General features: G+C 40.1%; 1 protein-coding gene across 1 annotated transcript in view; it reads left to right on the top strand.

Moving 5' to 3' along the window:
- Positions 1 to 3995: 3995 nt before the first annotated feature.
- The window catches only part of erfl3 (Ets2 repressor factor like 3), an 87216-nt gene continuing 66138 nt past the window's right edge, over positions 3996 to 25073 (top strand). Inside the window, exon 1 of the mRNA XM_062992740.1 lies at positions 3996 to 4572. Within this exon, the coding sequence (XP_062848810.1) occupies positions 4551 to 4572 (22 nt within the window). The 5' untranslated portion in view covers positions 3996 to 4550. The remainder of the gene's footprint in view (positions 4573 to 25073) is intronic.

The raw sequence follows: 25073 nt of genomic DNA, 5'->3' as shown, positions 1-25073 counted from the left end.
ATTTCCACCTTTTTGGAAGCTCAAAAAAGCTTTAAAAGGAAGAAGATTTTCATGTGATGATGATGTGAAAGCAGAGGTGCATCAGTGGCTATACGCACTCAACCAAGAACATTATTGCTAATGCTGGGAAAAATGCATCGGAAGGTGACTATGTAGAAAAGTGATGTAATTTGTAATAGAGTTTTTAAAAAAAGTGCTGAAAGTTTTTGAAGAACCCTTGCCGCATGTAATAACTGTAATACAAACATACTACAGTATATAGTTCTGTAATATGCTGTTTTATCTACATCTTATTTACAACGTTTTATTTAATCCATCTGCTGATTTATTTTGGAAATACCCAGAGGAAACGCCATGCAGACAAGAGGACAACACATCAGGGCATTAATTTAAGCAAATATCAAACCCAGGCCTTCAGGACCCTGGGGCTGTGTAGCAATCACTCTACAAGCTTTGCCACCATGCCTTGCCACCCTTTTCATACATGTTATTAACTGACACTGCACTGATGTTTATAATAATTTCCTTACACACACACACACACACACACACTGAAGCGATTTAGAAAAGTTCCTCCACACACTGGCCTGTTTTTGAGACGTGGAAGGAAACCCATGTGAATACATGAATAAAACTTTCACACATACAGTAACCAGAGGCTGGGATTGAACCCAGGTCTGCGGAGCCCTGGAGCTGCATGACACCATCACTACCAGCACTGATACCATTCTGTGTTGCAATAAAAAAAAGTCATTTTTGCACTTCTGTTCATTTATTTTCTCTTGATCCTGGTCCAGTGGTGGGTCCCCAAAACAGAAACACTTGAACTCAGGGTAGGAATACATAATGGACAATGTAATATACATGAATACACCCTGTTCATGGTAGGGCATTACACTCACTCACACCTAGAGGCAACCTAGAAAAGCCGATCCACACAGTTCTGGGAGGTAAAAAAGGAAGTACTGGAAGAATGCATGCGAAGTTAAGTAAACAGAGGCTAGGAATGCAGGTTCTATTTCTGTTAGTGATTATGACTGATGACAATAGGGCTAGTTTGACTGTGCCAATTACAAGGTACATTGAACTGTTGTCACTTATTAATATTGGAAAGAAAACCCAGACTATCATTAATCAATTAAATGCATAACATGATCTAACATGCATTAATGGTAAATGACATTACATAACATTCCACACAGCTAATCAACAAAACACATAAACACACATAATAAACATCATCTTTGGCCGCAGAGGTGCTGTAAATTGGTTGACTCCAACCTTCCTGTTGGATATGCAAAGAAAAACAATTAATGAATTGTTTCGTGTATACACTGATAAGCCACAACATTAGCACCATCCTGGAAAAATGTGCATGGCAAATCCTGTTTCATTACAATTATGCATGTGACAGTCAGGGATGTATTAAATGTTGGGCTGATGGTAGTTATCTGTAGTTTATGGGCTGAATGCAGAAGATTCTGTGTATGCGGCTGCATAGGCAAGCAAGAGTTACATCCCTATTTTAGCATTTAGCAGATGCTTTTGTCCAAAGTAACAGTTGGGCCTTGCTTGCTCAACTTGAAGCTTGATTTGGCAACCTTCTGATTACCAGTCCAGTACCTTAACCTCTGAGCTACCACTGCCCCTGTAACTCCCATCCTAACCTTTGCCTACTGTTTAAAGCACCTACAATAGGCACACAGGCATCTGAACTGGAAATCTGAGAAATAGATCAAACTGAATGTCGACTTGTCTGACAAACCCTGTTTTCTCCAAGATTATGGGGACGGCCGAGCACATGTGCATTGTTTAACTGCGGAGAAGACGGCAACAGCATGCACTAAGTTCTACGCACTGCCCCTGTAACTCCCATCCTAACCTTTGCCCACTGTTCAAAGCACCTACAATAGGCACACAGGCATCTAAACTGGAAATCTGAGAAATAGATCAAATTGAAGGTCAACTTGTCTGACAAACCCTGTTTTCTCCAAGATTATGGGGACGGCCAAGCACATGCGCATTGTTTACCTGTGGAAAAGACGGCAACAGGATGCACTTATGACGGTCCATGCACTACCTATGTAATTCCCAACCTTATCTTTTTCCACTGTTCGAAGCACCTACAATAGGCACAGTGTACAATGTAGGACAGTATTGATCTGTGCCGACCGTTTACTTCTACTGAGCTACTGCCAAGCTGCCACTGTTGGTTGCCCCTGAGCAAGGCCTGTAACCCTTAATTGCTTGTATTGTATTGAAGTGAAATGACCTGATGGTAATGCCCTGCTACCAGATAACACAGGATTCCATCAAATGTCTTGTGGAGTCTATTTCTTGTGAGTCAGAGCTGTTTTACAGCATATGAGAAGGGTGGGCATGATGTTTTGGTTATTTGTGTATGTGTTTATACAACCCCAAATCAGAAGAAGTTGGGACAGTATGGAAAATGCAAATAATAAAAAAACACAGAGTTTCTTACATTTACTTTGACTTTTATTTCATTGCAAATGTCCGGAGATATTTCATGTTTTATCTGCTCAACTTCATTTCATTTATTAATAAACCTTCATTCCTGCATTTCAGGCCTGCAACACATTCCAAAAAAAGTCGGGACAGTAAAGCATTTACCACTTTGTAATGTTGCCATTACTTTTCACCACACTTAAAAGACGTTTTGGCACCGAGGATACAAACCAATTTTGTGTGTCAGGTTTTATTTTATTTTTTTCCAAAAAAAAAAAACCCTGGAATGCTGATTCATCTGACCACAATACACGTTAACACTGTGTGATGGTCCATCCTACATGCCTCTGAGCCCAGAGAAGACGACGCCGCTTCTGGACATGGTTAACATAAGGCTTCTTTTTTGCACAGTAAAGTTTTAATTGGCATTTGTGCATGTAACTCTGTATTGTAGTGCTTGTAATCCCTTGCCCATGTGGTTATATCAGCTATTGTTGATTGGCGGTTCTTGATGCAGTGCAGCTTAAGCTTGCGTCTTTGGCCTTTACGCACTGAAAATCCTCCCGATTCCTTAAATCGTGTAATGATATTATGCACTGTAGAGGGAGAATCACTTCCAATCTTTCTTTGAGGTTCATTGTTTTTAAACATTTCAATCATTTTCTCACACATTTGTTGACAAACTGGAGATCCTCTGATCATCTTTGCTCATCAAAGACATTCCAGGATGCTGCTTTTGTACCAAACCATGATTACAATCACCTGTTGACATCACCTGTTTGGAATCACATCATTATTTAGTTTTTTTTTACCTAATTACTAGCCCTAAATTGCCCCCGTCCCAACTTTTTTGGAAGGGGTTGCAAGCCTGAAATGCAGGAATGGAGGTATATTATCAAATTAAATGAAGTTCAGCAGACAAAACATAAAATATCTGGGGTTCAAACTGTCTGCAATCAAATAAAAGTCAAAGTAAATGTAATGAACACTGTTTTATTATTTTTTTTATTTGCATTTTCCATTCTGTCCCAACTTTTTCTGAATTGGGGTTGTAAACAATAAGTGCATTTTCTTCTCTTCCAATAAAGTTAATCTAAACTTTTAAGTCTCTGGTAATTAAAAAGAGCCAAAATTAAACTTAATATGTGCAATCTGAAGAAATTTATTACAGTTAAATTCTTTTAACTGAACAGAGACTTAAAAATATGATCAGAAGCATTACCATGATGCATGACGGGTTTTTTTTCCATTTCACAGTAAACAGGTAATTAAATGACACACACCACTGATGATCCTAATCAGTGGGAGATCAAAGGGAATTGCGTGTAATCTAACTTTGATAAAAGCGCTTGTTGCTGACGTTGGCGGACGTGACGGCACCGCGTGTCGGCGGGAGCCGTAGGACGCGAATGCGATGACGCAACCACGGGCGTACGGGGCTGGCGGTGTCCATGGCGACGACGCCTAAAAGGGGGTGTGGCTCAGGGGCGAGTTCTTGAGCGTGACCCCGCCCCCTTTCCTCCGCCTCCTCATGCGTGTGGGCGGCAGAAACACGACACCCGAGAGAAAGAGAGAAAGAAAGAAAGAGAGAGAGAGAGAGAGAGAGAGAATGGGGGAGGACAGATAGTGTGTGAGCGTGTGTGCGTGTATAGAGGGAGGAGGAAGAAGAAAAAAGTCAGTGTGAAAGAGGGAGTGGGAAGCTGACTAAATTACTGCGAGTCGGCGGCCACCTTGTTGGACACGAAACTAGCACGAGCTGTTAGAAAATGTTTGAGAAAGCGGTCAAGTGCAGCACCGAAGCAGGAGCTTCACCGCGCCGGGGTTTGTGTCTCTCTGTGGGACGGGATTGATCTCTCCGTGGGACGAAGAACTCCAGCTTTGGCCCGACCGTTTACTTCTACTGAGCTACTCCACACTCTAAACTCTGTTAAAGTCCAGGCTTGGGTTCAAAACCATCCAGAGTCAACTCAGCCGCGCTGCTACTGTGGTGAAACATTATACTCAAAGTTTAGTTACTTCGGGTGTTTTCGGCTTCTCTCGGCTGCTCTCCGACTTCTGCCGAACGAGACACGCTCAGAGGCGACATGAAAACCCCGGGCGAAACGGGTAGGTTTTCCACTGTTTATTCATTCAATCATCCATTACTAGTCATTTCACACTTTAGAGCAGTTTAACTTGCTTAAAGTAGGAACTCTGTCATTAGAAAGAGTCGTGTCTGGGTTTAAATGGAAGTTTGCTGGTGCAGTTTGACAATAAACACTGCATGAGGGGTAGTGAACTGTGAACCGAATGTCACTTTTAAAAACATTTTAATGCTTCATCTGTGCAAACAAAGACACAAATATTATTAAAACACGTTTAATAAACAGTACGTAGTTATGATCATGTACTTGTGGCATTTTTGCTTTTGAGAATAATAAACAAAACATAACTTTACAACCTACGTTGACGCATATATCCCAATATATTTAATGTTTACCATACATATAAATGTTTAGATGCCTATTTGACCTAATGTTTTGATTTTTGTTCATAAAACAAGCATTTTAAAGTAGTGTCTACAATATAGTCTAATTAATAATACATAGCAGCATCACCAAAAGTGCAAATACTGGAAGTTACTTACATAATTAATAACAAATGTTATATTAATACAATTCCTATTTGCCTTTGTAAATATGTATGGATTTATCATTTTCTTGGTTCAGAATAATTTGATGGTTTAAAATCCAAAACAGTCAAAAGTTTGCCACATGCACAGTACATGACACTTTGTGACAGCAACATTTGTCCGATTTCAAACTTTTCTGTTACCCAGTCTTGGTATGTGAGTTAGTGTTTTTGGTGTAGATGACATGTCGCCCAGAATTTGCTTAGATTACGGCTAAATATCCCACATTTCAGCATCACATCTGCATAATGCATCTGTCCTGTGCTGGCATGCATGCACATTTGCACTCGTGCAAACTTGATGAACTGTAAAATGGCAGGCGCCCTACTTTGTAACCCTGCTAACTTTACTCCCTCGATGAACTTTACACTTTTTATTTACCTTAAAGCATATATGCATATATAGACAGTATATCACTGTCTATTCAATCCGTTAGAAATTGCAGCATTTTAGGAATTGTCTGGTGTCTGCTTGGTGCTACAAGGCTGCGGATTCCATCGTAACGATTTTCAGTCGCGTCTACCTGTTGAACCGCCATAAATATGCAGGCACAGCACACACAAGAGATGATTACATGACGAGAACGGACATTTTCCACTTGTGACCTAAAACAGATGCATTTTTTGTGGTTTTATAGTTGGATGTTGTTGTTTTGCTACTGAACAGCTTCTGCGCATGAGTGAAGCGAGCGCGAGCCCTTTATTCAAACATTCAAAATGAAAACATTCCAACCGTCAGCCAACTTACATCCACCGTTAATTTACCTCAGACTTTATCGTACCAATTGTTGCTATATTCTATCTCTTGAAGACCTTTTTAAAACGTTTAACATGTTTACTTTTGTCTTTGTTTAAACTTAGTCACTTCTAATAATCGGCAGCTTTATTAATTTCATTTAATTTCACCGCTTTGGATCCAGTCGACAATTAAGGGTGCGTTCACTGGCTCTCTAGTTCACATCCAACGTTGTCGGCTTGTGTGTCGTGTGTGGGATGTTTAGGAATCCCTGGCTGAATTCCAATTGGCTCTACACATAAATGAACACAGTACAAAAATAATGGTTTATACACACTACATAGTGCACCATTGAGAGCTATTTAGGATTTCGTGTTATTCGCATTAGCATTCCCTTTACCTCAAGAATGGTACTTTGGGGCGTTAATGTATCTACCAAGTTACTGTAAATACGGGTTCCCAGTCTAAAAGTTGCACTAGTGCTGGCTTCAAATCCTGTGTGGAACTGTGGTATTCATTTTAAGGTAGGGTGACCCTGAGACACACAACATATGAACAAATTACATGCAGAGATAGAAACATATTAAGTGCTTTATTTGTGGGCTTTTAACTGAAATAATATCCAATGTGATTGATTATGATTCTACAAATCTTCTTTACGACTTATTCTCCATTACGTAGGTTTAAGTTTGACAGACTGTTTGGCTAAATATCCACTTTAATATGCAGATGCACCTTCCATTTCTGTTTTACTATTTGAGAAAGTAAAAGTATTTTCTGATTTGTGTATTTGTTGAATACACTGTTAATTTGTTTAATCTTTTGTTTTCTGATTTGTTCATTTGTGTCAGAATTTGTTAGTTTAAGGGTATGTTTACCCAGACAGATGAAAAAGTTGAAACAGTTGAAAAAGAAACAGATTTGACACTTCACTGATGTTGGTAGAACAGTTTGACTTGTTACTAACGTTGCTTTTTTAATTGGGTATATACAAATCAATTACCTTAACTGTAAGTACATGCATTGGGAAAATATTGATATTTGTTTTTGAGTTATTATTGATCTTGCTTGGGTGATTGTTAGTAATCTAAATGCTGTGACTTTCGGTAGAAACCCATTAGGTGACATCTGTAAATAGTGATTTGCTTGTAGGAATCTTAACAATAGGGAAATCTAGGTTTGCCAGTTATGTAAAGTTAATAGCGGCCTTAAAAATGACTACAATTTCACAAGTGGAATTCTGATGAACTCTAGAAAGAATTAAGCATTACTGTAATCAGTTTTCTAGTTTTGTTTCCACTCCAACTTAAACTGACATACTTTATAATGGACATTTACTTTAGTAGCTGTTTTATCCCACTTCTACAAATACAACATTTGGATACAGTTTGGTTAAATGTGCCACAGTTGAGGAAAACCTATTTAATAGGGCTATTCTAAGTGAATTTTACCTGCACAGTCAGTCTCACGCAATCAGTCATAATAAATGCCATGAATTTTTCCATTGTGAACTGTGAAGAGTGTAGTCAGTGCTTTTGTTTGCCAGACAAAATCGTGGCTTACTAGTTTGAATGGGTCGGTTCACAATGACTAGTCAAACATCTCAGCCTGAAAACCTTCTGAAACCTTTAGCAGTTTTTAATAAATCAGAGTACCATTACCTAATGCTGATTAGCTGCAAACGGTGCCGTGTTCATGTGTGAGCGATACATCACCGCCACCAGCTACTACGAGTACCTTGTGGTTTTGTCGATCTTTGCCTCAGCGGGCCACATCGTGACCCTGATAGTTCCACAGGAAGTTTAGGTGCTGAGTGTGTGTGAGAGTGATACAGTACTAGGAAGAGGATGTGGCCGCGCTTATTGTCAGATTTCGAGTATCGCATCAGAGCACGCTCCTACCTGCAGGTTCAAACACCCACAGCAACATAGGTCGGACGTCTTTTTGTGGCGAAAGGGTTTTCTGTGAAAGCGCAAGTTTCCCATGGCAACAAGTGGATATAACAATGTGTTATCTTGATGCCTGTGCATCCTGATAAGATGTGTGTAAACAACAAAACACCATCGCTTTCATTAAAAGCCCTTGTGGCATGAATCGTTGTTAACAGTCCTGTTGTGATTGACATTTTGGCTGACGGTTAATTGGCAAATTACTAACAAGTGTATAGCACTTTTATTATTTTAGATTGTTATTTAAGATGATATATTGTCATTTTCCAGTAACTGACAAAGTTATTGTTCGACCAATGCTGTCAGTTAAGGAAATTAATTTCCAGGAGTATAGATGGATTTTTGAAATTAGTGTCATGTATATAAAGTGGGTGCTGTGCTGAATTCTGGCTCAGCAGCATTCAGCCTTTTCAGCCTGCACCAGTCTTATACACCATGTGGTTACAACACAGGTGTTATGCTAAATTCTTCAGCCCTGCTGTCAAGATGAGTGTGCTTTGGTTTTAAGTTTGAGTCAGTACTTCCACTGGTCTTATGACAAAATGAAAATATACTGTACTAATAATAATTCTTAAATTCTAACATCTAATACAAAGGTTGCTACTGACTGTTATATTAGCCAATATATGGAGTCTTTAATATACAGATTCCAGAGCTGTGTTTAATTAGCATGTTTTTTGTTCAAAATATAAATTTGAAATGCAAAAAATACATGTACACATTATTAAAGAATCATAAAGTGATGTGAAAACATATTTAAAAATGTAAAGTATATATTGTGGTTACAATGTTCTAAAGGAACTTCAGCAAACCGCAGACGCACATTGATTTGATGACATTGTAACAGTCATTAATAATGAACCTTTGCCAGTGTTTAAAAATATAGGATTTGAAAGCTGGCCGTCAATTGTGATCATTTCAGATCGTGTTCTTAGGCGATTTGACATAAATAAAATAAATAAAAGACACATATAAAATGTTCCTTCCTGTGTGATCCGCCCTTAATATCCACTTAGTTTATGTAAACACACTTACAGCAGCCAGCCTTATTACTACATAGCGTTTGGTTGTTTTATGTGGTGAAATTAACCAGCAGTGTTTGTTAAAGGTAATGCAAATGTTTGACACTCTGATCATAGTTGGTTACTAATTGGTTGAAGTAGTCAAACATGGATTTGGTCGTAAGGCCTAATAAGGTCACTTTTTATGGGCCTGTTCTGTTGCTAAAGCTGTTTACTGTTTATTGCTACCAGTGTGTTTTTCTAGTCAACATACTTTTGGCCGTACACAGGAGGTTACACCTCAAACTCCACTTGATATAAATTCAAGTGCAGTTTCCCAGTTGGGCAATTGGTGTTTCCTAGAAAGAGAATTTATGACCCACTTGAATGCAGCACTAAAGTAATCATGTCTTAGAAATAATCTTTAAATATACCTACTGCCCAAAAATAAATAAAAATTATATGGTTACTGGAAGAATAAAAAGCCAGAAAAGAATGTGTAAGGCATAGAGTTTAATCCTAAATGTGTCAGATCTCACCCTACAGGATGAACCCTTTAACTAAAGGCATGTAGTATTTAATCATGAAACTAAGAGACTTCTCTACCTGCTGTGAGTTTGATGAAATAATAGTTTTAGTTGTTAATTAGTTTAAACTTAGTTTGTTTTATTAGGTGATTATTGTGTGTGTGTGTGTGTGTGTGTGTGCTCCAGCTTGGAATCAGCACTTGGTACCAGCCTCACAAAATCTAGTCGGCCTATCTATTATATACATATTATATACATACGTCTTTCAATTGTTTGTAATTGTTCCTATGATTCGTTTTGAATAAAGAGTCTCCTCGTTTTGTTTAGAAAGCTTCATCGCAACCTGACCTGCAGCGCATTGTATAGCATGCTGTGCAGCTGCCTCACTGGATGGAACCAGTTCGCTATCTGCACTCACCTCTCACTCTGTTTACATGCTGATCTACCCTTTCAACAAGCAGTGCGTGTGTAAGCTTTATTTGCACACTGCCTTTTCTCATCAAAGTCCTTTCAAAAGGACGTCCCGTCCTGCCGCTCTTTTGTACCAAGCGGGACATGTGTTGACATGTAGAAATCGACTGAACATTTATGAAGTTGATGAAGAGCGGGATTAAAAAGACATTAAAGTACATACACATTCATTCATGTGGGATATGCTTTTATCCGAAGCTTGTTACAAAGATGATACAATACAGTCCTGTGAAAAGGCTCAGTGTTAGCTACTTGGTAGCCATTGGAAATGAGTAGTATACATCCAAAACTATGTGAATACCTGAACATGAGCTTGTTTGACATCCCATTTTCAACCCTAATGCCAAGTTCACACTACACGACTTTCTGATTTGTCGGGTCGCTGTACAGTTCACACTACACGACTGAATCTCTTGCACTCGGGAGTCTTTCAGTCGGTGTATATTTCACACTACACGACTGAATGGTGATAGAGGGTTTCACACTACACGATCTGTCACCAACTGGAATCGCAGACGAGCTTCTCTGGTCTCCCAAACTACGTTTTGTCACGAAAACAAACTTGAGAAATGACGAAAGGTTTAATGATACCACGTCCAAACATGCATGTCAACAAGTAGCGAGCAATCAAAGTTTGTGCGCTGATGTGCAGCGTAAAATCAAAGAGAAAAAATAAATGAATCTGAGTGGATCTGGCTACGCGAACAGCATGGATTGTTCTGTAGTGAGTTGGAGGTTAATAAATATTTTTGCAATGTTGGTGTTATGTTTTGTAGAGAACGATAAGGTCAGAAATACTGTAAAACTTGTGTGTGTGTGCCGATGTATTCTGATTAGAGATGGACCGATCGGGTTTTTTGGCATCGATTGCGATCTCCGATCTCCTTTCAGGGCAATCGGCCGATAGTCGATTTCGATGGGGATGACATGCAATTTTTAGCGCAAAATCAGCAGTAAATAATAAAGTATCCAAACAATTATTTTTTTCACCCACAGGAGACATATCTTATTAGTCTAACTGACCACACACACACACACACATACACACACACACACAGGTTTAATGTTATCCAGTTTAGTCTGAAAAAAACTTAAAAGATAAACCGAAAGCAACAGCGTGTGTGTGTTTCTTTAAAAAAACGCTTTGTTCAGTGTCGCTTTAAATGATTCTGATTCAGGAGTCGAATGTGACGCGTAAGTTTCTCTCTCCGTTTTTACTGTTATTAATAAATGCTGTGGTTTTAAATAAACACCAGCTACTACAGAACATTTTGTGTGACTTTCTTACATTAAAAAGCTTCATTAAAAAGCTTAATTAAACCGCTATTACCACAGAGCGGTCACCGAGTCAGACTCGTTCCGTCTGTGGAGCTAAAAGTTCTGATTACCCTAAAAGTTTAGCAGATGATCCTGAACTAACGAATTTGGTAATGAATAAACTTTTGCCTCTGATTGGCTCTGTAACGTTTCTGTTCTCATTTACATCAAAAGCAAGAACCACTTACGAGTTACCAAACTGAACACGAGTTTGAATAATGTGCTGATAGAATCGGCTCAGATGTGACCGGGTTGAATTATCTTTTTAAAGTAAATATTTCAGTCAGCAAAATTGCATCGTATGTATGATGCACAACGTTAATTCTGTTATTTTAGGTCGTGAAGAGCTTTCATGATGGTTTCTGTATGATGGTTGATGAATGGTGATGTGATGGTTCGTGTTTTGTAGCGCAAAGTCTGGATCAATTCACTGAGCTGTTAACTTAACGTGATCTTTATATATCAAGTGATCGGATCGGCTACATTTGGGAAATATCGTCCGATCGTCGATAGCATATTTTGATTGAAAATCGGCCGATATCGATTGAAAGTCGATCGATCGTCCCATCTCTAATTCTGATATAAATATTAAGCCCCTGTCCCACCTTTTACAACTGCTCCCCTGCGTTTCCCCTCACACTGTATCCTGCGTTCTCATTGGCTGTTCGACATAGCACTCATTGCCAGTTGTGCAACTCAGATCAGATATCTGACATGCTAGAAATCTCGTTGCGCTCTGCGATCACTCGGCGAGCCAGTCGGGTCGAGTTGTTGATTAGTTCACACATAGCGACTAAGAGCCGAGTTTCGATCGCCAAGCGAACGCCGAGTTGCTCCTGAGCCGGCAAATCTAGCACCGACCAGTCGCCGAGCGAAAATCAGGGCAAAAGTTGTGTAGTGTGAACTAGGCATAAGGCACTGAGATGGAGTTTGTCCCCCCAGTTTAAAGTGTTTCTGTAAGATTTGGTATCCATTCAGTTGGAAAAGTATTTCTGAGGTCTTCAGTCGGGTTGAGGTCTGGGCTTTGTGTAGGCCACTTAAGTTCCTTCACAACAAACTTGTCAAATCATGTCTTGCTGACACATGATGCGGCCTTCCATAAACTGTTTCCACAAACTTGTTTACTGTGGATTAGACTACTACAGGATTAGATACTGTGCACAACTGAAAAGTGATTCAGCCGAAAACGAGCACTTCCATAGAAAGATAAAAAGATTAATAAATTACACTGTTAAAACTAATGATTCCGAGTGCTGAGGTGAAACATAACGGTTGGTGTTGAAGTTTGGGGTTTGAGGTTTGAGAAGCAGTAGAAATACCACTGTGAGTTTACACATTAATAGGACATCCTCAGTTGTTGAATAGTGTTTTGATGACTTTTCCTTGGTGAGAACAATAGGGTGCATGTGTATGCACTGTGACGGGGTTACACGGTCAGCGCGTGTGTTAGAGCGGGTATGCTCACGCATGGGTGCCCATTACAGCAGCATGGACTGAGCGCTCGAGCATGTGTTGGTGTCATTTATGGATCATCAGGAGACACAGAGACCCTTGTGTGTGTGGAAAGAGTGGGACTGAGCGCATGCATTTGTGTTGTGACCGTGACTGCATGACCCTGCGTAGATGCTCCCCATACGCTACATTCTAACACACACACACACATACGTAAACACTCACCAGTCATGTGCTGGACATCCAACTACGCAAGGGCAGAAGGTCAAACTCCCTCCCCTGAAGTGCATCTCTATGCCAAACATTAGGGTTTCCGCCAGTGCGAATTCCAAGAGACATGAGACATTTCGTTTTAATGTTTTTTTTGTTTTATTACGTCCTTGTACAGTATTTTACATTTATTTTAATTATGTTTAATTATAATTAGATTTAAATTTTAAGAAACATGGTGATTTGGAGATGTCTTTTGACATATTATAGTGATAAGAAGAGCAATATGATGCTGTATGTTCTACCATAAACATGACTGGCTCTGTTTGTGGGGCTGAAGCTCCGTAATGTATTGGCACCCTCTCCAGTGTATTTTCAGAGATTCCTTGTGTCTGATGTTTTCCAGTTGAACCACCATTTCAGCTAACCTTATGAAATGGAAATGAAATAGAAAAAACATTTTACATTTCTCCACTATTGCTTTTACATGCAGTCATGTATTAAGTCTACAGCATCATGGCCTGTACAGTTATATTAAAGGTTTATTGTGGTAATTTGATACAAATATTTCTCATAGTTCCAACAGTCATGTATTCAGCCTACAGCAGCATGGCCTGCCCAGTCATGCTGAAGGGTTAAGGTGTTGTAAATGTAAGCGTGCATCTAACCATCTATAGTAATACCACTGATTATTGTGGATTTCGTCAGTCATGTCATCTGCTGTTGCTGTAGCCTAGAGCCGAATAGATGTGAAATTGGCTTAATATGTAATATAAATATGTTTCTGCACTTCACATATAGGAGCACTTTGTAGTTCTACAATAACTGAAGTCCATCAGTTTCTCTACATACCTTTTTAACCTGGTCCTACAGGACCACCACAGAGCAGGTATTATCTGGGTGTTGGATCATTCTCAGCAATGCAGTGACAATGACATGGTGGTGGTTTGTTAGTGTGTGTTGTACTGGTATGAGTGGATCAGACACAGCAGCGCTGCTGGAGTTTTTAAATACCGTGTCCACTCACTGTCTACATCTACAAGGTGGACCAACTAGGTAAAAGTGTCTAATAGAGTGAAGTCAGAGACGATCGCTCATCTTTTGCTGCTGTTTGAGTTGGTCATCTTCTAGACCTTCATCACTGGTCACATGACGCTGCCCACGGGCGCTGGATATTTTTGGTTGGTGGACTATTTTCAGTCCAGCAGTGACACTGAGGTGTTCAGCATTGCTCCATCAGCATTGCTGTGTCTTATCCACTCATACCAGCACAACACACACTAACACACCACCACCATGTCAGTGTCACTGCAGTGCTGAGAATGATCCACCACCCAAATAATACCTGCTCTGTGGTGGTCCTGATCGTTAAAGAACAGGGTGAAAGCAGGCTAACAAAGCATGCAGAGAAACAGATGGACTACAGTCAGTAATTGTTCTAAAAGTTATTTTGTATGGTAAGTGGAGCTGATAAAATGGACTGTGAGTGTAAAAACAAGGACGTGGTTTTAATGTTATGGCTGATCATTGTATATAATATAAATATATATTTTTATTTAGCCTTGTTAACAATCCAGACATCAGTATGAAGTGACTCTCCATGACCCCTTCTTTTCATTACAGGAAAGAATAGCATGAAGCAGGCAACTTAAACAAACAAGTCATCATGTGGACATGCTTTTAGCTGTGTTTATTATATTGGGGGCTGTGTAAATAAAGAACATAGATGCGTCTGCAAATGTGTTGAAAACGGCTATTGATTTAGCTGTAGCTGTATGTTACCAGTGTAACCACACAACAAGCAGCAACCACTGTATAACATATTTTGGCCATGTGAGACAAAATCACTGCTGTGTGAATGCTGAGATACAAATAAAAAAGGAAGGAAATGATTTTGTATGTTTCTGACACAAATGTGGACCATAGGGGAAATATAAAACTTCATGTTAATGTCCATCCCAGTGACAAAAAGAAATGGATGATTAAGCAGCGAAGTCACTGATCTCTGATGATGAGGTGGTGGAGGGGTGATATACAGTGTATCACAAAAGTGAGTACACCCCTCACATTTCTGCAGATATTTAAGTATATCTTTTCATGGGACAACACTGACAAAATGACACTTTGACACAATGAAAAGTAGTCTGTGTGCAGCTTATATAACAGTGTACATTTATTCTTCCCTCAAAATAACTCAATATACAGCCATTAATGTCTAAACCACCGGCAACAAAAGTGAGTACACCCCTTAGTGAAAGTTCCTGAAGTGTCAATATTTTGTGTGGCCACCATTATTTCCCAGAACTGCCTTAACTCTCCTGGGCATGGAGTTTACCAGAGCTTCACAGGTTGCCACTGGAATGCTTTTCCACTCCTCCATGACGACATCACGGAGCTGGCGGATATTCGAGACTTTGCGCTCCTCCACCTTCCGCTTGAGGATGCCCCAAAGATGTTCTATTGGGTTTAGGTCTGGAGACATGCTTGGCCAGTCCATCACCTTTACCCTCAGCCTCTTCAATAAAGCAGTGGTCGTCTTAAAGGTGTGTTTGGGGTCATTATCATGCTGGAACACTGCCCTGCGACCCAGTTTCCGGAGGGAGGGGATCATGCTCTGCTTCAGTATTTCACAGTACATATTGGAGTTCATGTGTCCCTCAATGAAATGTAACTCCCCAACACCTGCTGCACTCATGCAGCCCCAGACCATGGCATTCCCACCACCATGCTTGACTGTAGGCATGACACACTTATCTTTGTACTCCTCACCTGATTGCCGCCACACATGCTTGAGACCATCTGAACCAAACAAATTAATCTTGGTCTCATCAGACCATAGGACATGGTTCCAGTAATCCATGTCCTTTGTTGACATGTCTTCAGCAAACTGTTTGTGGGCTTTCTTGTGTAGAGACTTCAGAAGAGGCTTCCTTCTGGGGTGACAGCCATGCAGACCAATTTGATGTAGTGTGCGGCGTATGGTCTGAGCACTGACAGGCTGACCCCCCACCTTTTCAATCTCTGCAGCAATGCTGACAGCACTTCTGCGCCTATCTTTCAAAGACAGCAGTTGGATGTGACGCTGAGCATGTGCACTCAGCTTCTTTGGACAACCACATGCAAGGTCTGTTCTGAGTGGATCCTGCTCTTTTAAAACGCTGGATGATCTTGGCCACTGTGCTGCAGCTCAGTTTCAGGGTGTTGGCAATCTTCTTGTAGCCTTGGCCATCTTCATGTAGCGCAACAATTCGTCTTTTAAGATCCTCAGAGTTCTTTGCCATGAGGTGCCATGTTGGAACTTTCAGTGACCAGTATGAGAGAGTGTGAGAGCTGTACTACTAAATTGAACACACCTGCTCCCTATGCACACCTGAGACCTAGTAACACTAACAAATCACATGACATTTTGGAGGGAAAATGACAAGCAGTGCTCAATTTGGACATTTAGGGGTGTAGTCTTTTAGGGGTGTACTCACTTTTGTTGCTGGTGGTTTAGACATTAATGGCTGTATATTGAGTTATTTTGAGGGAAGAATAAATTTACACTGTTATATAAGCTGCACACAGACTACTTTTCATTGTGTCAAAGTGTCATTTTGTCAGTGTTGTCCCATGAAAAGATATACTTAAATATCTGCAGAAATGTGAGGGGTGTACTCACTTTTGTGATACACTGTATATAATCAGAATTCATCCTTTATTCTTAAAGAGTTGGTACATGAGTCATACACCAAGAGAACAGGCTAAAAAGGGCTAAATGCTTGATCCATGCAGTAAGAGAGTTTGGTGGCTTTGTTATGCTAGAGGGGGGATTTTACTGGCATGGTTTGAGTCTACTCGTCTACTTTAGAGTAAAAAAGTCATTAAAAAGCTTTTTTCTGAACAGTCATTATGATGGAACATTATTCTGATGGGAGTGGGCTCTTCTGGGATTAAAGCTCATCCATATAATGTTTACAAAATTCTTTAGTGAGTATAAAAATGATAGTTTTTATGGTATGACTTTTACGGTCAGCAAATCCTGACCCATAGAAATACTGTAGATTTTGAACCAACATGTTTGACACTGCTGTCCCCTTCAAAAAACAACTGAGGGAATATATTTCGGAAGAATAGCCAGTAGTATTTTAAAGCTAAAACTGAAACAGCTTTGGTGGCTTGCGTTGATCCAATGCCTTACTCAGATGGTTTTTATTACCTGTCTGTATGTATATCAAGTGATTTCATCCACATATCAAGCTTTATCAACTGTTAGGCTTGATGAGACGTAACCTAGTTCAGAGATCAGCTGAGCTGGACATTTGGGTTTTTTTCAGGGTGGAAACTGCAATGTAGGCTAATGGCTTTATGGAGAGGACTGGGGTTGAATGTACTTAGAACAGCACGGTTGCTTTTGTACTGCACTTTTCTCTTATGGGGAGCGTCAAACAGTCAAAAGCAAAGAAACATAGCTCAGAGACTCAGGGCCAGTGCTGCGTTGGACATCTGAGATTACTGTAGTATTTACATATTTAGTTGTTTTGTCTAAAAATGTGGACAATAAATGACGCAAATCTGTGGCCCCATCTTACAATTTCTAGAAGTCGAATGAAGCATTACGGCAGTGAGAAGGTGCAGCCTAACGTGGCTGAAATGTCTAATAATGTCTACTGATTTACAGTAACTAATAGCATTTTGCTAGTTACACAGTTTAAAAACCTTCATAAACTGGTGAAAATAATACTATTAATCTGTTAAAAAGCTTGAGATAAAATAGTAAATTTACCATTTGCAAACTTGTGACTGCTGCCAGCTGCAGTGCTGTGGATACTTTACACCTGGTTCTGGAAGGTGAAAGGAACTATGCACAAAATTACCTGCCACTTTTTGCGTAAGACTAGAGACAGAAACCATCTCTAGACTTAAAAAACTTTAGTTCTTGTGTAGCATTTGTAAAAACGTGAAAACCTGGATAATCTCCAAAATGTTTGGGACGTAAAACAAGCCAATAGGGACTCATTTTACCTCCGGCATTTTGACTGAGTACTAGTTATTACTCACAAGCTGATTGGACATCATAGTAGGCATTCGTACCAAACCATTAAAACATAACTGTTGCACTGGCAGTGGTAGCTCAGGGGCTAGTAATCAGAGGGTCGCTGGTTCAAGCCCCACCACTCCCTAGTTGCCACTGTTGGGTCCCTGAGTAAGCCCCTTAACCCTCAATTGCTCATAATTGTAAGTCACTCTTGATAAGGCTCACTTTTTTCCTGCTTTTAATTTTATGTCCCACTTTTCTATTTCTACTGTGTCTCACATCATCAGGCTTTATGAAAATGAAACAAAATGTTTTGAGTGTGTGTTGTAGAACTAAAGCAATGGAGGGACACGAACTGCTGATTTTGTACTTCAGATCAAGCAAAACTAAGTGAAACTGTGTATGGAAGTACTTAGCCATATCAGCCATTTCTGTCCCGGTGGAGAGTTTTTTTTTTTTTCTACCTCAGGACTGGTAGTTAATTGTCTCCAAACGTGCCTCACGCCTGAACACGTGCACACACTTATTATTATAAACACTGTAGCCATAGATTAACAGGACCATATGTTAAAGCAAGGGTATGCCGACTGGGGCTTGAAAACCACATGTGGTTCCATGATTCCAAAATGACTTTAATTAAAGCTGCTCAGGTTTGATATTGGTAGGTAGTGAATGTTGGTTTGCTTTTAAACACACGAAGCAACAACGTTTAAGTATTCGGTAGACAGACTTTTATTTACATTGACTTACAATTGAGCCGAGCAGTTCTAGGTTACGGACTTACTTAAACGCCCAAATCTGGCATTCAAAAGTGATGCTATGTTGAGCTGTTTTAAGTCATGGTTAATATCTCTACAAGCAAATACGTGATGTCATCTTATGCAGTGGGTTCTAGCGAATTCATCATGTTTAAGTGTTGGCAAGATGGGTTTTTGCATGACTTTTATGATTAGGTCGCTGTAAGGTTTCCTTCCGATGACTCATCGAGGCAGTTTATTGTGCATAACCACCCTGTGTCTGCTTAACTTTGCTTTAGGTCTAGGCTGTTATGGGGTTTTGGTGTTGCCTTTCTTGGTATTTCAAAACTTACCTTTGCTCACACAGTTCCCCTGAATTAGCTTCATTTTCAAATCATAAGTCAGCTGCTTAAAGGTACCCATGGTTAAGTGTTAGCACCAGGTCACAGAATTTAGTATGCTTTGAAATTGAAATCAGCTGACAATTCCTTAGCACAATACTAACATTTTGGGGAAAAAAGAACAGGAATGAGCATTATGAGTTTGCAGTATTTATTTTGTTTTGGACAGTTTGCTGCAGAGGTTGTGTTTACTTGGCCAGACATTCCCGAAAGCGTTGGCATACAACTTTGTGATTGTTATTGTAAAGGAATGGCTTTAGTATTGACAACCAATGATGGAACAGACATTTTATGGTTCATCAAACATGGCAAACACATGGTGCATGCGCACACACACGCACACTAATTTGTTTTGCTCCAAAGCATGGACCTCCTACATTCCTGGTAGAGCTTAAATCACTCCAGCCTGTGCTGCATTACTTGTTCCAGGAAAAGCTTTGCACCCATACACGCGCGCACACACACACACATTTCACACACTTCTTTCACACACACATGCATCAGCGTGCAAATTACACTTCTTTCATGGAAAGACTCGGTTCCCAGGGGACACGTGCTGCACAGGCATAACCTTGTTGAAGGCTCCGCTTCTTGCCTTTTCCATGTTTGGGTTCCGTCGTCTAGACTAAAGAAATTTAGTCTGCTGTCGGTGAACGCAAGAGCTGCGTACGGTGCTGTGTGAGTGTGTGGATTGTCATGAAAGTGACTCAGTGTAACACCTGCAGTGTGTTAAAGCGCGCACAGTTCTAGGGGTGCCACGTTCCCTGCGAACAGGGGCCTCTCGCCCTATATATGCTGGTTTGTAGTTAACCAGCATCTTGAACTATATTTAACTCTCGACCTCTTTTTTCAAACGAACAGTGTCCCAGCCTGGGATTTGTATATATCTGACATCATGTTGTATTTCTAGAATTGTTTAATCTTAATCTAGTCACTGCTAGTCACTGCATCTCAAAATTATCCCTGTTACCTGATGCTCCCACCACTATATTTCAAAGTGGGAATGTTACCAGTGTTACCAGGCTTGTTAGATTCATACTTTCACTCTGATCTTTGAGCAAGCCACAAGTGAGATTTTACAGATTCTTTCAGTTAAAGCTTCTTCTGCAACCCTTCCATTAATTAAGCCCTTTGAAAGTAACTAATAAACAAACATCGCCTTTAGATATAGCCGCTTACAACTCGTACAACTTACAGCTTTGTTTTTATGTGATAGGTGTACCAGTAGCCTTTCTAACAAGTGCTTTAGTTTGTGTAGAAGGTTGGCCTGGTCTAGGCAGTGCAGATGTAGTTTCTGCCCACATTTATTTTACTCATAGGCTAAACCAAGCTCAGACTTATGTAGAGTTCATTTGTGATTGTCATACTGATAGACCTCACAAAGGGTGAAAAAAGCCCATCAACAGCCCAAGTTCATACTCAGGAAAATTCATTCATTTGTTTATTTATTTTCACTAACCTTTTCATCCCGGTCAGGGTTGTGGTAGGTCCAGCACCACCCGAAAACACTAGGCGCAAGGCAGGAATTCACCCTGGCATAGGTTACCAATATATTACAAGGCATCTTACTTACTCACCTAGGGTCCTTTTAGAGCCACTATTTTATCTTACAAAAGACACAGAAATACACTGACCAGAGCCATTGTTCAAACCCAGGTCCCAAGGACCCATGTTGTTATGCAGCATCTACACTGCCAACCGTGCCATCAACAGATTTTTTTAAATGAGTGGAGTTGAATACTATTTTGCACTTGTTAGGGGGCATTTAGTGTAACCCACAGCTCACTGCTGTTCCTCTGTCACCCTCTTTCATGGGCCGACACACTTGGCATATTTGCAGGCTGTTTTTATCTGGGAATGTGTGTGTGTTAAGGGTGTGTAGGGCACATTTGGGATGGTGAAGGGTGTGTGGTATATGAGAACATTATTCTAATAATATCACCGAAGGGGAAGTTACCATACACTCCTGTGTTCTTTCAACGTAACGGATACCATCCTAGAAAGTGTGTGTGTGTGTGTGTGTGTGTGTGTGTGTGGTCGACTGCCGGGAATTCAAATGTTGTCTGGCGCCATCTTAACCCCCTCCCTCCAATCCTCTCTCCGTTTCTCTCCCTCCCCCCTCCCCCTTTACTTATTTTTTACCCCTTTCCTCTTCAAGTTAGGAATGTGAGAACACGTTTAAAACTTTGTGTGCCCTCTCGGTTTCTCGCTCTTTCTCCCTCTCCCTCCCGCATGCGAAACCAGTATTCTAACATCATGATTCCCTTTTGAACTTTGAACTGGTTTGTCCCTGCCAGTATTGCTATGCAATCCATCAGCGTGTGTGTGTGAGTGTGAGAGAGCGAGAAAGAGAGAGATCTGAATCTGAGTGAGTGTGTGTGCGCATCTAGGGCAGAAGTGTTAAAACTGGCAGCATGTTTTCAGGACTTTACACAAGGACACTCAGGAAAATGAATCACACATATGAATCAGGAAAATGAATCATTTTTCCCTGCACTTAAGTAATTGCAAAAAGCATGAATTAATTAATTACTACTGATTCCTTTATGCATCTTACATCTTAACTAAATAACCATTTTATCATGATCAGGGTCCTGCCCCACCCAAAGACACTGGGTGCAAGGCAGAATTACGTCTTGTGCCAATCTATAGCATTTACTCACACCTAGGGGTAAATTACTGCAGCTTCCACATGTTTTTGGGAGGTGGATTGAAACCCGAGTACCTGGAAGGTGCAAGGTCCCCAGGACCCATGTTGTTGTGCAGCATCTACACTGCCAGCTGTGCCATCACTAGAATGTTATTTTAATTATGTATATTCATTACATACTTTTTAGCACTTGCTAGGGGGCATTTTGTGTAACCCACAGCTCACTGCTGTTCCTCTGCCACCCTCTTTTATTGGCCTACACACATATTTGCAGGCTGTTTTTATCTTGGAATGTGTGTGTGTTAAGGGTGTGTACTCGAGTACCTGAAAGAAGCCCATCGAAAGAGATCTAACAGTAACCAGAGGTAAGGTTTGAACCCAGATACAGAGGGTGCTGTTTGTTACCCACACTACACATATCTATATATCATGCTTTAGGGTCTGGTGTTTCAGATGCACCTTTTACTAATTGGCGTTCTGTCTGGAATGTGTTGCTGCGTTAACTGTAGTGATTCTGGGGAATACTGGATCATCTGTGACCCTGACTAGGGTTGAGCAGTGGTACGTGACAATAAAATGAATGGAAAATAAAACATGGGCCGGACTGACTAATCAGTTTACAGCATGTATCACATCACAACTGTCACATCATATCACCTGACTGTCCAAATGCTTTCAAGCTAGTCTCAAAGTATTGACTGTAAACATCTACTGCACTTTCTTCCTTATTCTGCTTGGCTTCCAAACACTATATGGCCAAAAGTATTTAGACACTTGTTGGACATCCTATTTCAACAACAAATAGTGTTAATAATATAATATAGACATTTAATAGTGATATGATCTTTTTAGCTATAACAACAGCCAGTCATCTGAGAAGGCTTCTTACATGACTTGTCTATGTCTGTGGGAATTTGTGCCAATTCATTTACCGATGTAGGTCATGACAGCCTCATTTGATGTTCCAGTTAATTCCAAAGCTGTTCAGTGAGGCTAAGGTCAGGGCTCTGTGCAGGCGACTGGAGATTTATTTCATGCCTCCATAAATCTTGCAGGTGGCACGGTGGCTCAGTAGGTAGGTCCTGTGTTCGATCCCCTGGTGGGCTGGTCTGTGTCTTTTCTGTGTGGAGTTTGCATGTTCTCCCCGTGTCTGAGTGGGTTTTCTTCGGGAGCTCCGGTTTCCTCCCACAGTCCAAAGACATGTAAGTGAGGTTAATTGGAGATACAAAATTGTCCACGACTTTGTTTGACATTAAACTTGTGAACTGATGAAGTATGTGTAACCAGTAACTACCGTTTCTGTCATGAATTTAACCAAGTGTGTAAAACATGACGTAAAAATTCTAATAAATAAATGATACATCTTGCTTTGTGCAGAGGGAGCCTTCCCTAAACTGTAGCTGCCAAGTTGGAAGCAAAAAATTACCTTTATATGATGTATTTATTATACCTGTTAGTGGCTGAAACATAAATTAAGTAGATAGAACGGATGTCATGTCTCAATACTTTTGTCCATAGAGTGATTTATGAAAATGTTAAACAAATAAATAATGATTCTTTATCTGTGGATTTAGCATAATAGCGTTTGCGCTGCTTGGCTAAAAGTTTTTAGATGTCGCTGGCTTTCATGTTCATAAAATAAAAGTGCAGATGTCGATTAAAAACATAAAAGCAAAAGGGAGATCCGGTGGAATGTTGTACTTATTATTCTTCATTTCCAAATAAAACGCTAAGGGTTATGCAAGCAGTTATTAACTTGTCTGGTCAAAAACAACCATAAAACAAGATTTATGGCTGTGGATTACTGATCTCAGAACCGTACCAGCCAATGGATGCGTTCCAGTGTTTTTTAATATCACTTAATGTCTAAGGCACTTATGGTTCTAAGGCACATCCAAATTTTAGTTCCACCTTGATCCCAAGGGCAGCTAGCTGTGTAGAGTTTACCAAATCCCAAATTCATAGCAGTTTTTCTTTAGAAATTGAAACCTGACTGAATTAACAAGACTGGGAATCAATTAAAAAAGGTGTCTCTCAGCAATTGGCCTGGCACAAAAGGCACTACTGGCACCAAAATGTTCGTTTGTTTGTTTGTTTATTAGGATTTTAACGTCATGTTTTATACTTTGGTTACGTTCATGACAGGAACGATAGTTACTCATTACACTCCATCAGTTCATCAGGTTCATCAGTTCACAAGGTTATATCGAACACCGGAGGAAACCGGAGCACCCGGAGTAAACCCACGCAGACACACAGGAACATGCAAACTCCACACAGAAAGGACCCGGACCGCCCATCCTGGGGATCGAACCCAGGAGCTTCTTGCTGTGAGGCGACAGTGCTACCCACTTAGCCACCATTCCGCCCTCCAAACTGTTTGAAAGTCAGACAATGAAACATGTGAAACATGTTTGTTTAACTTAATAATAATAATGATTACTGTATCCATAAATAAATACAGTAAGCTCAACATCTGTTTCAGAAAAAAAATATCACTTTATTTCACTTGAAGCCCCTGATGACCTTAAAACATCTTCTGGATCCACTTGGTTAAAAAGTGAGAATTATTTAATGTTTGGGGTTTAGCATAAACACGGGAACCTAAGCAGATACCAAACAGTTCTGATAATTCAAACAAACTTGTTGAGAATAAGGAGGATGGCAAGTCATGGAAGATCTGACGTTACTTTAATATCGATTATTAGAAAAAGCCACATAATACGTCAACACAATATATCCAAGTTTGTTCCTCCCCTGCCCCAGTACAAGTAAATATCAAAGACAACATCCTTAACAGCCTTGACCTTACAATATTGATAATACAGTTAATATAGTTATAATAATATCATTTTATTAATATCATTTAAAAATAAGGAATTGTGGTTGACGGCATAGCTTTCGCTTCTAAATGAGAGACAGACTCGCAACCACAGTGGAAGAGTGTGTGCACATGAACGTGATGGAGGAGGAGGGGGGTGTCCCTACGGGAACAAAGCCTTTTAAACATCGATTATGCCCTCGTCTCTTTAACCCTGAGTACACACTTCTGCCTTCATTTCTGTGCACCCATCATCTCATGATCTGTCACCAATCCATGCCAAAATACCCCAGTGGCATCTCATCTTCCATTACCCACTCCCTCTTACTCTCCTGTCTTCTGTCCTCTTCCCGTCCTCTCTTACTTTGTATGTATTTTTTTCATGGTTTTAAATTGGGCGGGTTCAAAATGGGTGTAGTTAATCATTATATTTTTGAATCATATTTTATTCAGGGTTAGACTACATTACAATACACTGTCATATATATTAATATACAACATAACAGATTATGTTATCGTTTATGTTGTATAGTAATATTCTATATTGCCAAAAATTTACAAACACCTGACCATGAGATTGTTTGTCATTCCGTTCCAAAACCATAGGCATTATTAATAAGCCCTTCCTCTCACAACACAGCCATAAAG

This window comes from Trichomycterus rosablanca, chromosome 3, assembly GCF_030014385.1.
Source record: "Trichomycterus rosablanca isolate fTriRos1 chromosome 3, fTriRos1.hap1, whole genome shotgun sequence".
NCBI lineage: Eukaryota > Metazoa > Chordata > Actinopteri > Siluriformes > Trichomycteridae > Trichomycterus > Trichomycterus rosablanca.
The sequence above is the reverse complement of the archived record's forward strand: the minus strand, read 5'-3'. Positions and strand labels throughout refer to the sequence as shown.